At 48.0% G+C, this 13,173-nt stretch overlaps 1 protein-coding gene across 1 annotated transcript; it reads left to right on the plus strand.

Annotated features, from left to right (window-relative positions):
* Positions 1–5,212: 5,212 nt before the first annotated feature.
* On the plus strand, positions 5,213–12,864 carry LOC101945053 (gastricsin-like). The gene is made up of 9 exons (XM_005308297.3): positions 5,213–5,403; positions 5,889–6,039; positions 6,571–6,688; positions 8,184–8,302; positions 8,971–9,170; positions 9,868–9,990; positions 10,419–10,566; positions 11,051–11,149; positions 12,584–12,864. Exons 1-9 carry the CDS (start codon positions 5,348–5,350, stop codon positions 12,734–12,736), a joined length of 1,167 nt encoding a protein of 388 aa, XP_005308354.1. The 5' UTR covers positions 5,213–5,347; the 3' UTR covers positions 12,737–12,864.
* The last annotated feature ends 309 nt before the right edge of the window (positions 12,865–13,173 follow it).

Below are 13,173 nucleotides of genomic sequence, written 5' to 3' on the forward strand. Positions count from 1 at the left end.
ACAAACCAGGAGTCAGCTGGACAGGACCATGACATTCCCTCTCCTGTCTAAATCTTCTCTCCTGGATGCTGATGGAATCATACTAAGTTTATATGGACAGAGTGTATCATTCTAAATGTATCACGGGTCCTGTGTGAACCTGCCTTCTGCTTTTGTATATTAATCAGTGCTTTCTAAATCTATGGTTGGAAGAAAACGGCAATGAGTCAAATTGTCTCTTGTCGTCTTTGGCGTTTTGTTGAGTAAAGATTTAGCACAGCTGTTTATTTGTGGGTCTCGCAGCCTTCTTATTGCACACAAACTAGTCAGAGGGTATAAAGCAGCAAGTTAATCCCTCTGTCGTATGTTTCTAGTCAGACTTTCAAAATAGCCGAGACCTCAGTAGCTTCTGAGTGAGAACAGTGGAAAATCCTCACTATGTTCCTGTTGGGAATCATGGGTACTACTCTGTGCTGAGCACTTGTAAAACTCCTGCCATTTCATTTAGGTGCTTAAATGGGAACAGAGCTTTATGGAAAATATGGTCCTTCCTAGTCCACTTTTAATTTTAAGGGCCACACTTTCCAAAACAGCCTCTGAAATGGCGCTAGCAGATTTCCAGGTGTATGTTTTTACATGGACAAATATCAGGTTGGAGCCTTAGCTAGCGTAAATCAACCGAACTGCATTGACTTCAGTGGAGCTGTGGCACTTTGCACCAGCTGAGGATCTGGCCCTTGCATCTTTGCACACAAACCGGATTGGGGAAGGGGAAACCTTGTGGTTGAGGCACAAGACTGGGGCTCGGGACAATTGGGCTGTAGTTCCCTGATCTGCTGCAGACTCCCTGTGTGACCACTTGAGATCACATCTTAAACCTGCTGAATACCTTGAATTCACATCGAATTCAATGGGAGTTGCAGGTGCTCAGCACCTTTCAGGATTTGACCCATTACTTATCAGGGCTTCATTTTCCCTACTGTAAAACAGGGATAACACTGACTGACCTCATGGGGGATTGAGAGACTTAAATTAGTTAATGTTTGTAGAGTGCATTGAGATTATCAGCTGGAAGGCAGCTGAAAAAATGTCAACTGTTACGGTGTGACTGCTCCGATCAGGGCGCAACATACAGAACTGTTTGATTTTCATGTGTAAATGCCTTTTGCACACACAAGTCCAGGTGTTTGCATGCGCGCGCACAAAAACTTAGAGGTGAAAATGTACGATACAATTTTAGGGGTTGTTTGAAGGTCTTTTGAAAAACTCCATCCTGAACAGTTGCTCTCAGTTCCAGATGAGCCTGAATTGGGGGAAGCGATGTGGAGTGGAAAGTTCTAACCCACCCAAACTTTGGGACAAGTTGGTTTTGGTTCTGAACTGCTAGCCTCACTCTATGACTCCTCTTCAGTCCTCATATTCTATCTCTTTATTACTAACATAGACTCACAGGGTCGGGCGAATGGCTTTACGATCCCTGTCCGACCTGGTGCATCAGCTGCAAGCAGCTTGCAGGCTAATTTGGTAGTTACTACAGCAGAGAGGAAACAGAGTGAGCCATCATATACACCATTTAGCATTATCATGGAAATCCTCAGCAACCCGTCCACATGGAAAGATGCCTAATTTAGGAGGTGTTGGGTGTGCAGACAGAGAAGTGACATGAACATCCCTTTATTGTCTTAAGACCTCAGTGCTTTTCAGGACACAAACATCAAGTCCTATGCATTCAGGGTGGGATTTTCCAAGGAGTCTAAAGAGGCTAGATGTCCAAACCCCAGTGAAAGCCAGTAAGATCTGGGCTCCTAATTCCATTACACTCCTTTGAAAATTCCAGCCTCAGCAGCTGGCTGTATTCACCTAAACTGGGCTAAAGATTGCTCAGGGTCCAGCAGGATAAGGAAAATGAGTTCTGTCTTCAAATACTAACTCTGAAAAGTTAACTTTAAAGACCCATGGGGGAGAGTGAAGGTTCTATTAATATTTTGCACAGACAGCGGCCTTTCATCTTTGGATCTCGATGGTGAGATAATTTCCCCTCTTCCCTGCAAGGAGGTAAATAGTTTACAGTGGGCAAAACTGTGGCACAGAACGTGGAATTGATTTGCCTGAGATTACACTGTGAATCAGTGACAAAATGGGGAACAGAACCCAGGTGTCCTCCTATCCCTTCTGCTACTTCAGAGTGTGACATGAGTGTAACTGAAGGCTGGCTTTGGCTCACTGATCACACTCCTTTGAGAGATGTATCATGGGCTAAAGGCACCAGGAACAGCCTAACTGTTTATTATGCATAACTTGTGATTGTTATTACCATATTCTGGAAGGTTTGATCTCACACTACTATAGTGGGGTTTCCTATGTGATACAATTACAGACAGATTCAGTATTTCTCATTCCCCTGACCCCTTCCACATTCAGCCACTCACCAACTCTTTTTGGATGTGTTCCCAGAATCCTTTGCACTGATTCCCATGCCTAATCAACGGAGGTAGCTGGGGCATCAGGAGAAGATGGTTTAAGAGATGCTCTTGAGGTCTGAGCAGGACCCAGTTGCAGCTAATAGGGCAAACCTGTTTCAGGAATGGAGCTGGTTCATGAACTCCCCAGGTGAGCAAATATTGTACTTCTTTCTCTTCTCTCACCTTCTCTTCTCTTGACCATACTGAAGAAGTGTGTTAGGAGGTGAGCCCGAGGGCTGAATTCCCTTCAGCTGAGTTAATTTATCACTGGTCACCTACACTGAGCAGGGGAACCTGCAAGTCCTCAATCTGTCCCCGGAGCGACTGCCTTGGCAATCCTCATAGGCTCATGGAAATAACTTAAGCCATTTCTATTTTTCAATATTTGGAGAGTGCTCAGGTACTATAGTGATGGAGACCATCTTGGGGAAGAGATGCAAGCCAGCTCTTTAACATAAACCTATTGAAATTCAGTGGGTGGACTGGAGCTAGATGAATTTAGCTTAGCAATAAGGTGCACATGTTTAAATGAGGGTTAAATTAACCACTGGGACAATTTATCTAAGGCTGTGGTGGGCTCTCCAGCACTTGAAGGTTTTAAATCAAGCCTGGATGTCTTTCTAAAAGATGCACTATAGCTCAAACAGAAGTCATGGGCTTGAGGCAGGACTTATTGGGTGACAGTCTATGGCTTGGGTTATGGTGGAGGTCAAACTAGATGCTCATCATGATCCCTTCTAGCCTTAAAAATCTGACCATATAAGCACTAATGCAGGTAGACAGGCAGACTGAGAGGGCAAATGAAAGGGGACACGAAGAAAAAAGAGGGGAGGCTGAAATGAAAATAGTAAGTTACCACTTTTCTATGCCTCAGGACGCAGAGGTTTGTTGGACCCCGTAGACTCCATACCTGGTGTTTTCTGTTTCATGAGTGCCCAAAAAACCTTCTTGGATTTTTCTGAAGCAAAACATACCTGGTAAGTTGAGGTGAACCTTTGCCATTGTTTATTCAGTTTGTGACTGATAAGATTTGTCCACGTACTCACTCCAAGGAAAATTATCTGTCCGCTCCCGTTGAATAGCAGGGGACTGATAAGCACAATTTCCAAAACTGCCTTTAATAAATTAACGTGGATTAAAATGTGTTAGTGGAACGCCAACAAGCCCCAGTCATTGGCAGGCAGGATTGAACCTGGGGCCTCTAGAGCAGGCGTCGGCAACCTCTGGCACGCGGCTCGCCGGGGTAAGCCCTCTGGCAGACCGGGCCAGTTTGTTTACCTGCTGCGTCGGCAGGTTCGGCTGATCATGGCTCCCACTGGCCGCGGTTCGCCGCTCCAGGCCAATGTGGGGGCTGCGGGAAGCAGCGGGGGCGAGGGATGTGCAGGCCGCGGCTTCCCACCGGCCCCATTGGCCTGGAGCGGCGAACCGCGGCCAGTGGGAGCCGTGATCAGCTGAATCTGCCGACGCGGCAGGTAAACAAACTGGCCCGGCCCGCCAGGTGCTTACCCTGGTGAGCCGCGTGCCAGAGGTTTCCGACCCCTGCTCTAGAGCTTAGTGCATGAGCCTCTACGGCCTGAGCTAAAGGCTGTTAGCGCAGGCTGTAGAGTAAACTCATTTTACCTCTCTCTCTTATGTGGTCTCAATGCCATATGATGGGACAGAACACCACACCCAGAAGGTGTGTTGGTTACATTTGGTTAACCCTTCTCCATGCTGAGACCATGCAAACTCAATTCCATCTGGACCGGTATAGTTAACAATGTGTGGACCCTGGTATATCTGGATACAGCAATGTACCCAAATACAATTGAATTGAATGCGTGTGCATTCAAATTACAAAACCATATATACATATAAAGCATTGGACATTCAAATTAATATGTCAGTCACCTTATTTGAATGTGAAATCAGATGACCAGTGTTGGGTTGACTTTCTAGTTTGGAAATGTGTGCTCTGTATGTTACTGTGGGATTGCCCTTGAGGACTGACTAAGACAGTCCTATAAAGCCTGGTCCATGTTGTTTCTAACCCTATTTTAACCTTGTTCAGTCAAATCAAGATCAAGACCAGCAGAGGTCAAAGATGTTTCTTCAACAGTATTTAGAATCTGGAAACTTCAGCACCAAAGTACACACCCCTACCACTACTTCAGCTAAAGGAGTAACTTCATGAGCAAACGACAGAAGTAGGCTGTTATCCTATATGTAAACCAGCCACTAGAGGAGGACATGACACATACTTTACAAATATTTTACATTAACACTTTTAAACCATGTAACTGAAATAATATGTTTTTCAAAGCCGCAAGAGCTGAATGCTCTGATTGAGGGTAAATTTGGCTGTAATGCCATTAACTTCAGTGCCATTACTCCAGACTCATTTTGGTTTAAATGAGAACAGAATTCACCTTACAGCATGGACAAGGACTAAAATATTTAAACTCTGGCGAAGTGTCTCATAAATAAAATCTGTTTTGCTTAATTTTATAAACACATGCACCAACTAATGGATGTTTTATTTTCTGAAAGAAACTTTGGACTGAGGTGACTAAAATAACTGAGTCTTTTGACTTCTTGATCACCCCAATTTTTCCCCTAATTATCAGCAACTTTGTTCCCCCTTATCAGATCCTAATCACTTCATGCTACTGTACTGGCAATACTTGTTTTTACTGAAAGGTCAGTGGAGCTGTAAGGACTTTCTTAGCATACTTAAGGCAAGAAAACACACAGAAAGTTTTGACCTTGGGTGAGTGCAGTGATATGGGAAACTGAAGTGTAAACAGATAGAGCACCATAGGGCAGTACCCCGGGTATAAAAGTAGGGATGCTAGACTTCAACTCACTTCTGCTGCAGTGCCCAACGTGTCCCATATAGGAGCTGGTTGGTGGAGAAACCAGGCACTATGAAGTGGCTCATCCTGGCCCTGGTTTGCCTCCAGCTCTCAGAGGGACTGGTGAGGTGAGTATCTCAGCTCAGAGGCTACAGTGGTGATTGTGGTCAGAGTAACTCACCAGCCAGCCAGATAGCTGGAGCAGTGCACACGTATGCAGCAAGGCCGCACCTGGCTTTATCGCTAGCAGAGTAAGTCGTGTTAGAACTCACCCTTGAAGAGCCACAGTAACTAATACTATGTTAAACTCTCAGTAAAGACAAGGACGTTGCACCAGCTAGTCATGCTTAACCCAAGGGCAAACTCTACAATAACCATCAGCTGCTGACATGATGCTAAACACAACAGTCCCTGTCTATAGTGAGTGGTAGTTCATGGCTAACCTTTAATTGCCACAGCTTCTCAAGTCCTGTGAGTGGCAACATAATTAGCTGTGGGGGGACCCAAGTGTAGGGAACAGCATCATGGTAGGGTTCCTAGATGGAACACTAATGCTTGAAGGATGAGCAATTTCTCTGCTGAGTCCCTGGCCTCTTCTCTTCATTCTGTGCAGGATGACCCTCAAGAAAGGCAAGACTATCCGACAGATAATGAAGGAGAAGGGAGTGCTGGTGGAATATCTGAAGCACCACAAAACTGATCCAGCCAACAAGTACCGTTTCAATGAGTACAATGTTGCTTTTGAACCAATGGAGTATATGGATGTGAGTAATGGTTTCTTTCTTTCTTTCTTTCTTTCTTTCTTTCTTTCTTTCTTTCTTTCTTTCTTTCTTTCTTTCTTTCTTTCTTTCTTTCTTTCTTTCTTTCTTTCTTTCTTTCTTTCTTTCTTTCTACCAACACAAATCACTCTCTGTTCAACTCTCTTCCATGGGCCCTGTCACCACAGGATACATTATCTTTAAGGGACATGGCTTGTACCATGTGCCAGAGAAGATGCCCCCAACTTGCAAGATCTTTGACAGGCTTCTTGTCACATTTCATGTTCATTTGGCCAAGGGGCGCATCTGGAACTCAAATTTCCCGTTCCCTTTGTGAGCGCCCAGCCATCAGTGAAGAAACAGGAAATTGATCTGATTTGGGGATTACTGTCTGTTCTCCAGAGTGTACAAGGGACCAGCATTATTTCTAGTGTAACTCTCTGGCTGCACGGGGAGTTACACCACAACTCAGTCCAGCTCACTGTCCTCTCTGGGAGAACCTCTGTTGAAATTCATATCGCAATATGCCCTCTCTAGGCATCCTACTATGGGGAGATCAGCATTGGAACCCCGCCCCAGAACTTCCTGGTTCTCTTCGACACCGGCTCCTCCAACCTGTGGGTGCCATCTGTGTACTGCCAGAGCCAGGCCTGCAGTGAGTAATCCATCCCGGCCGGCTGTTAAAGAATTTTGCTTCTGGTGATTAGAGCCTTCAGTTAATGCACAGAGACACGTCCTCAGGACAGCTCGATTCCTGAGAAACCGAATTCATACTGAATTTTCATCAGTCAAGAAGCCACAGCCAACTGGATTCTGAAGGCCTATCTCTATATAATAGCCCCTATAATGAATCATGACTACCTGGCCCTTTCACCAGATGACTGCAACACACTTTCCAGGCATCAATTAGGCTTCACAAACTCCATGGGAGTTCAGGAAGTGTTACTACCTCCAATATCCAGATGGGTAACCGGAGGGATGGAGCCGGAAATAGAACCCAGGAGTCAGGGCTCCCAGCTCCCCCACTTCAACTAGGGTTGCCAGGTGTCCGGTTTTCGACCGGAACACCCCGTTGAAAAGGGACCCTGGTGGCTCCGCTCAGCACCGCCGACCAGGCCGTTAAAAGTCTGGTCGGCTGTGCTGCGGGTCTAAGGCAGGCTAGTCCCTACCTGTCCTGGCACCTGCTGTGCCCCACCCCGAGCACCGGCTCGACAATCCCATTGGCCAGGAACCGCGGCCAATGGGAGCTGGCAGGTGTGGGGGGGCAGTGCCTGTGAGCAAGAGATGGGCGTGGAGCCTCCTGGCCCCCCCCCCGGTCTAGGAGCAGGACCTGCTGGCCGCTTCCCGGGCACAGCGTGGAGCCAGGACAAGCAGGGATCCCGCCTTAGTCCCACTGTGCCATTGACCGGGAGCTGCCCGAGGTAAGCTCATGTCCCAACTCCGAGCCCTAACCCCCTGCCCCAGCCCTGAGCCCCCGAGGTAAGCCTGTGCCCCCAAACCCAGAGCCCCCTCCTGTACTCCAAACCCCTCATCCCCGGCCCCAGCCCAGAGCCCTCCCCCCCGCACACCTCAACCCGCAGCCCCCTCCTGCATGCCAAATCCTCGGCCCCACCCCTCAGCCTGGAGCCTCCTCCTGCATCCCAAAACCCTCATTCCCAGCCCCATCCCAGAGCCCGCACCCCAGCTGGAGCCCTCACCCCTTGCACCCCAACTCCCTGCCCCAGCCTGGAGCCCCCTCCCGCACCCTGAACACCTCATTTCTGGCCCCACGCTGGAGCCTGCACCCCCAGTTAGAGTCCTCACCCCTTCCCACACACCAATCCCCTGCCCCAGCCCAGTGGAAGTGAGTGAGGGTGGGGGAGAGCGAGCCATCGAGGGAAGGGGAATGTAGTGAGTGGGAGCGGGGCCTCGGGGAAGGGGTGGGGAAGTGGGAGGGGCCTCTGAGCAGTGGCGGGGCTAGCGTGTTTGGTTTTGTGTGATTAGAAAGTTGGCAACCCTAACTTCAACCCTTCAGAGCTGGGAATCAAACCCAGGACTCTGGTCTCCCACGCCCATCCTCTAACTCTGAGACCACAGAATATATGAATACATATTTATATGGAAAGCAAGATGGGGGGACAACTAGCGGTAAAATTGCATTGTGTTTCTAGGCAACCATGCAAGATTCAACCCCAGCCAGTCCTCCACCTACTCATCCAATGGGCAGACCTTCTCCTTGCAGTATGGCAGTGGCAGTCTCACCGGGTTTTTCGGCTATGACACCATGACAGTAAGTATTATTTCTGTGACACAACAATCCGTCGAGTGAGTCAGTCTAGTGATGACTAACAATCATTAGGATCTTTTTGGCCAAAACCTACCGACACAGAGCCCTGGGGCGGCACTCCACCACGAATCCCTAGGCCTTCCCTCCCCTCTCACAATCGAGTTGTTCTGGTGTGAGTGAGAGGAGAACCAGGCCCCGGGGCATATTGTGGCTACGAATCCGAGGCCTTTCACAATCCCTTAGTACTGGTGTGAGTCACCGCTGAGGAAGCTTCCCCTCATCCTTAGGGCTGTGGTAGCCACTCTGCTCCCCATGCCCCCCGCATCACTAGTGGAAAAGGTGACAAGGAGACCCTCTAATGGCATCAGTGAGGCCACTTGGCCATAGGACAGCCATGAGCATTCTACCTCTCCATACCTCACAGGTTGTATCAGTGAGACAAGGTGGGTGAGGTGATATCTGGTATTAGATCAACTTCTGTGGGTGAGAGAGACAAGCTTTCAGCCTACCCAAAGCTCTTGTGTAGCTCGAAAGCGTGTCTCTCTCATCAACAGAAGTTGGTTCAGTAAAAGCTATTCCCCCCCTACCTTGTCTCTCTCATATTCTGGGATTGACACGGCTACACCACCACTGCAAACAGGCTTAATGACACTTTCCCGCCCTCTCTTTAGCTCCAGAACATCGCCGTCACCAACCAGGAGTTCGGTCTGAGTGAAAACGAGCCTGGCACCAACTTCATTTATGCTCAGTTTGACGGCATTCTGGGTATGGCTTACCCTAGCCTGGCGGCAGGAGGTGCTACCACTGCTTTGCAAGGGATGCTGCAGGAAAACCTGCTTTCTCAGCCAATCTTCAGTTTCTATCTGAGCAGGTAAGGGAGCAATCGAACCATCCATCTATCCTATTATTTATTTTAGTGCCAAGAAATAAAGGCAGTCCAGGCCCCAAAGTGCTCACACTGGCTCCATCTCTCCGTGTTTTCTCATGTCTCTCTCCCTGCTTTGTCTTTTCTTTGCTTTGCTTTTGTCTTTGCTTTTCTTTATCTTTCTTTTCCCCTCCATTTCTCTCTGCCTCAACTATCCACTCGCTCTCTGTGTCTCCTTTCTCTTCTCATTGGTAACATAGTCAGCTGTAGAAATGCTAACCGAGGACGTCATCACTTTTGATGTAACCACTGTTGGTTGTGATAGCCCATGTGGCGCTCCCTTCCTTGCACTCCACTGGCTTTGGCTGTATTGTGTTGTGAATGTAGGTAATGTCAAGAGCCAGAGGGACATGCTTCCTTTGTTTGTGTGTTTTCATTTAATTTACCTTGAATTGAAATCCCATCTCTGTGTTAACTGTCGATCTGTCTCAGACCCATGTGCTTTGCTGGGAAACCAAAGACAAACAAGAAGGGGCTTTTCTGAATGCTGACAAATCCCCATCACCAGGCAGGGAATGATGATCTTGTCCTTTTAAGTCTGGAGGGCTACTGAAAGTCTCAAATCCCGCCGGATATACAGTGTCTTTGCTAGATTATTTAGAGATTACTGTGTGTAGCTGATCCTTTCCCTTTGTGCTCACAGCCAGCCAAGCTCTCAATACGGTGGGGAGGTCGTTTTTGGAGGAGTAGACAGCAGCCTTTATTCCGGGCAGATCTACTGGGCTCCCGTCACTCAAGAGCTGTACTGGCAGATCGGCATTGATGAGTGAGTTGAGTTTCCGATCCCTGATTTCAAAATCATTCATTGTCTGTAGTGGGCTTCTGCAACTGAACATGTGGGGCCATATCGCTGGGTCTGACCCTTGCACGCAGCTCAGGAGGGGACTTTATCATCCTCAATATAAAATGCATTGATGCCCCCATGAGCAAGGAAAACTCATGGCTCTAGGGGTTCAAAATAAGGAGCTGAATTCTGCCCTTGTTTTGACTCATACTTCTCCCATTGAGCTCAGTGGGATTTCAGGGGTGCGACACAAGGCATAACTTGGCCCAAGAGCTAGCACTGGAGCCTGGCTTCCTAGCAGGTAGGCAATGCTGAGTAAGGATCCTTAAGTCATTAGTGTATACGGGGAGCTTCTCACACTGGGCTCAACGTTTGCACCGTGAGCCCTGTTGCATTTATCTCCTCCTTAGATTCGCTATCGGTGGACAGGCAACGGGCTGGTGCAGCCAGGGCTGCCAGGCCATCGTGGACACAGGAACCTCCCTCCTCACCGTCCCACAGCAGCTCATGACCAGTTTCCTGCAGGATGTAGGTGCTCAGGCGAATGAGTACGGCGAGGTAGGTGGAGCAGCTGCACTACAGAGTCGCTGGTGGTATCCCTATGCCAGTGGTTCTCAACCCGTGGTCCAAGAGCTACTTGCGGCCCAATCAGCACATAGCTGCGGCCCATGTGACGTCCTCAGAGTCATAGAGGTAGTATATATATTGTGTAGATGAGGCCCACATAACACACAGAGAGCTGCATATGCGGCCCACAATGGTAAAGAGGTTGAGAACCACTGCTCTATGCTCATGGAATGCCAGGAATTGAGAAGCACGGCACATTGGGCCAGGGGAGGCTGAGTACAGCCCCCCAATGCTTATGAGAGCCTGGGTGGAGGAAGGAATGAGGCTGATAATCAGCTTTTCTATCTGCCGAAAGTGCTCTGTGCACTGTGGCGGCCGGGGAACGTCCTCATGGTTAGTGCTACAGTGTCCCTCCCAGAGTCCCAGCTCTCTGCTGGTACAGGCTGTTCATGTGACCTTGCCTTTCTTTTCACAGTATGTGGTTGACTGCAGCAGTGTCCAGAGCTTGCCCACCATTTCCTTCACCATCAACGGAGTTTCATTTCCTCTGCCTCCCTCGGCCTACATCCTCAACGTACGTATTATGGGTTTGGAAGGGACAAGCTCCTCTGACATCTCTTTATAATCTGATTGACAAAGAGGAGAGCCAGGATTCTTAGTCAGTAGTGGGACTGTGTGGAAATATTTCTGATGATATGATATCATACAGTGCAGTGCACTGCAGTGCCACATAGCAGAATGCAAAGCAATGCAACGCAGTGTCATGCAATACAGTACAATGCACTGCAATATAGACTAATGCAATGCAACAGAGTATATTACAGTGCCCTGCGAAGCAGTATGGTACAATGCAATGCACTACAGTACAATGCAGTGCAATAGAATAAAATTAAATGCACGTCAATATAACTTTGTTTAGCATAGCCTTCTTCACACAATAACTGCGTTCCAAATAACTTTACACAATTAAATAATCACTAGGAGAGGGAGGAAAAAATTAGCAGACACAGGCAAAATTGAAAAGGGATGTTTCCAGCTGAGACTGGGCATGAGATGGAGAATCAATGAAGAGCAGGCACAAGCAGTTAGTTCCAGACTACAGGACTCGGAGCTGCAAAGAATCATGACAGGTGGAACAGAAGAGTAAGAATAACAGATTTCTTTGCACCCGATCCTCAGCTGGTGTAAACTGGTGTAGCTGCATAGACAGCAATGGAGAATCGGACTCTTTATTTATATAAAATAGACATTTGTGGGGAGTTCAGATAAAGCTATGGTGAGTGCGGTATAAATACCTAGATAGAGAGAAACTTCCAGTATTGCCAACCGCAAGCATATAAAAATCATGTGTGAGGCTGCAAATATCATGAAATTCACATACAAATCCTGAGATCTTTAAAACAATACATTTTGGGTGCCTTAGACTCTCATGCTTTCTCCAGATTCCAGCAGCTGGGGCTTTAAAAAAACACACCTATATTGAGGGAGTTAGTTAGCTACGGTGTTAGATTGATGGAAGGATGGATACGAGTGGCCAGGTTGTATGAATAGCCAGAGAGGAGGCTGATGCTACACAAACAGTGGGTGCAGAGAAGGCAGAAGTTGGAAAACATCTCTCCTTGTGTATTTGGAGTATGTGTAGCTCCTTGTAGGCGCTGTGGCAATATAATAAATAAATCACATGTCAGGCTGGCAGCAACAAGCCTGTGGCGCATTTTACAGATGAGGCGGGCAGCTCTGAGCTGGCTCCTGTAGCCAAGAGGGTGTCAGCAGAGCTGAATGGGCCTGGTGATGCTGCAGTCACCTGTTTTTCTTCTCCTTACCCACTGTGTAATGGCTCAGCCTGTCACTTGCATTCTCACAATCCCCACAGAGGGCGCTGAAGTAGGGGGGTGTTTACACGGGTTGGATGTAATTTGTTCAGTTTTCCACCCAGGGCTACCTTGTGCTCATGATGTCCCAACCCTTCTGAGTCTCACTCATCGTGTCCTACCTCCTTGGTTCACAGAACAATGGCTACTGCTCCGTTGGGGTTGAGCCCACGTACCTGCCCTCCCAGAACGGGCAGCCCCTCTGGATCCTGGGAGACGTCTTCCTCAGGCAGTACTACTCCGTCTACGACATGGGCAACAACAGGATCGGTTTTGCCGCTGTTGCCTAGACCTCCTGACCATCACTTGAGCTGGGCTGGGCAGCTTGTCTGTTTTTTCCCACACACTCCTGTTCCTTTCAGTTCCTGTGGACGGATCCTTCTGAACTCACCTTCCTCTGGGCTCTCTTTTTCCTTCCTTCAATCAATAATAATAACCTTTGCTGCAATAAATCATTAAAAGCAATGCATGCCTCGAAGTCTGTCATGTATGCCTCAAAGTCTTTTCCTGCCCAGGGGGGTGCGAGAGCAACACGTATTGCTACAATGCTCAGGGTCTACCTGTAATGGTCCTGCAAGGTCAGATAACAGCAGCCAAGCTGACACCCAGCACCTGCCACAAAGAGTTTGGGGGAGGTTATTGGGGTCTCTATAGCCTCAGTCTCTCCATGCTGCAAGTTCCCCTTCCTTTCCCTTTCATGCTCTGCCTCAACATACATACTTTTCCC

Source organism: Chrysemys picta, chromosome 4 (assembly GCF_011386835.1).
Source record: "Chrysemys picta bellii isolate R12L10 chromosome 4, ASM1138683v2, whole genome shotgun sequence".
NCBI classification, from domain to species: domain Eukaryota; kingdom Metazoa; phylum Chordata; order Testudines; family Emydidae; genus Chrysemys; species Chrysemys picta.

Coding starts and splice junctions, on each gene's coding strand:
- LOC101945053 (XM_005308297.3), top strand. CDS start 5,348: ATGAAGTGGCTCATCCTGGCCCTGGTTTGCCTCCAGCTCTCAGAGGGA. Junction 6,689..8,183: donor CTGCCAGAGCCAGGCCTGCA/GTGAGTAATCCA, acceptor TTGTGTTTCTAG/GCAACCATGCAAGATTCAAC. Junction 10,567..11,050: donor AGGCGAATGAGTACGGCGAG/GTAGGTGGAGCA, acceptor TTCTTTTCACAG/TATGTGGTTGACTGCAGCAG.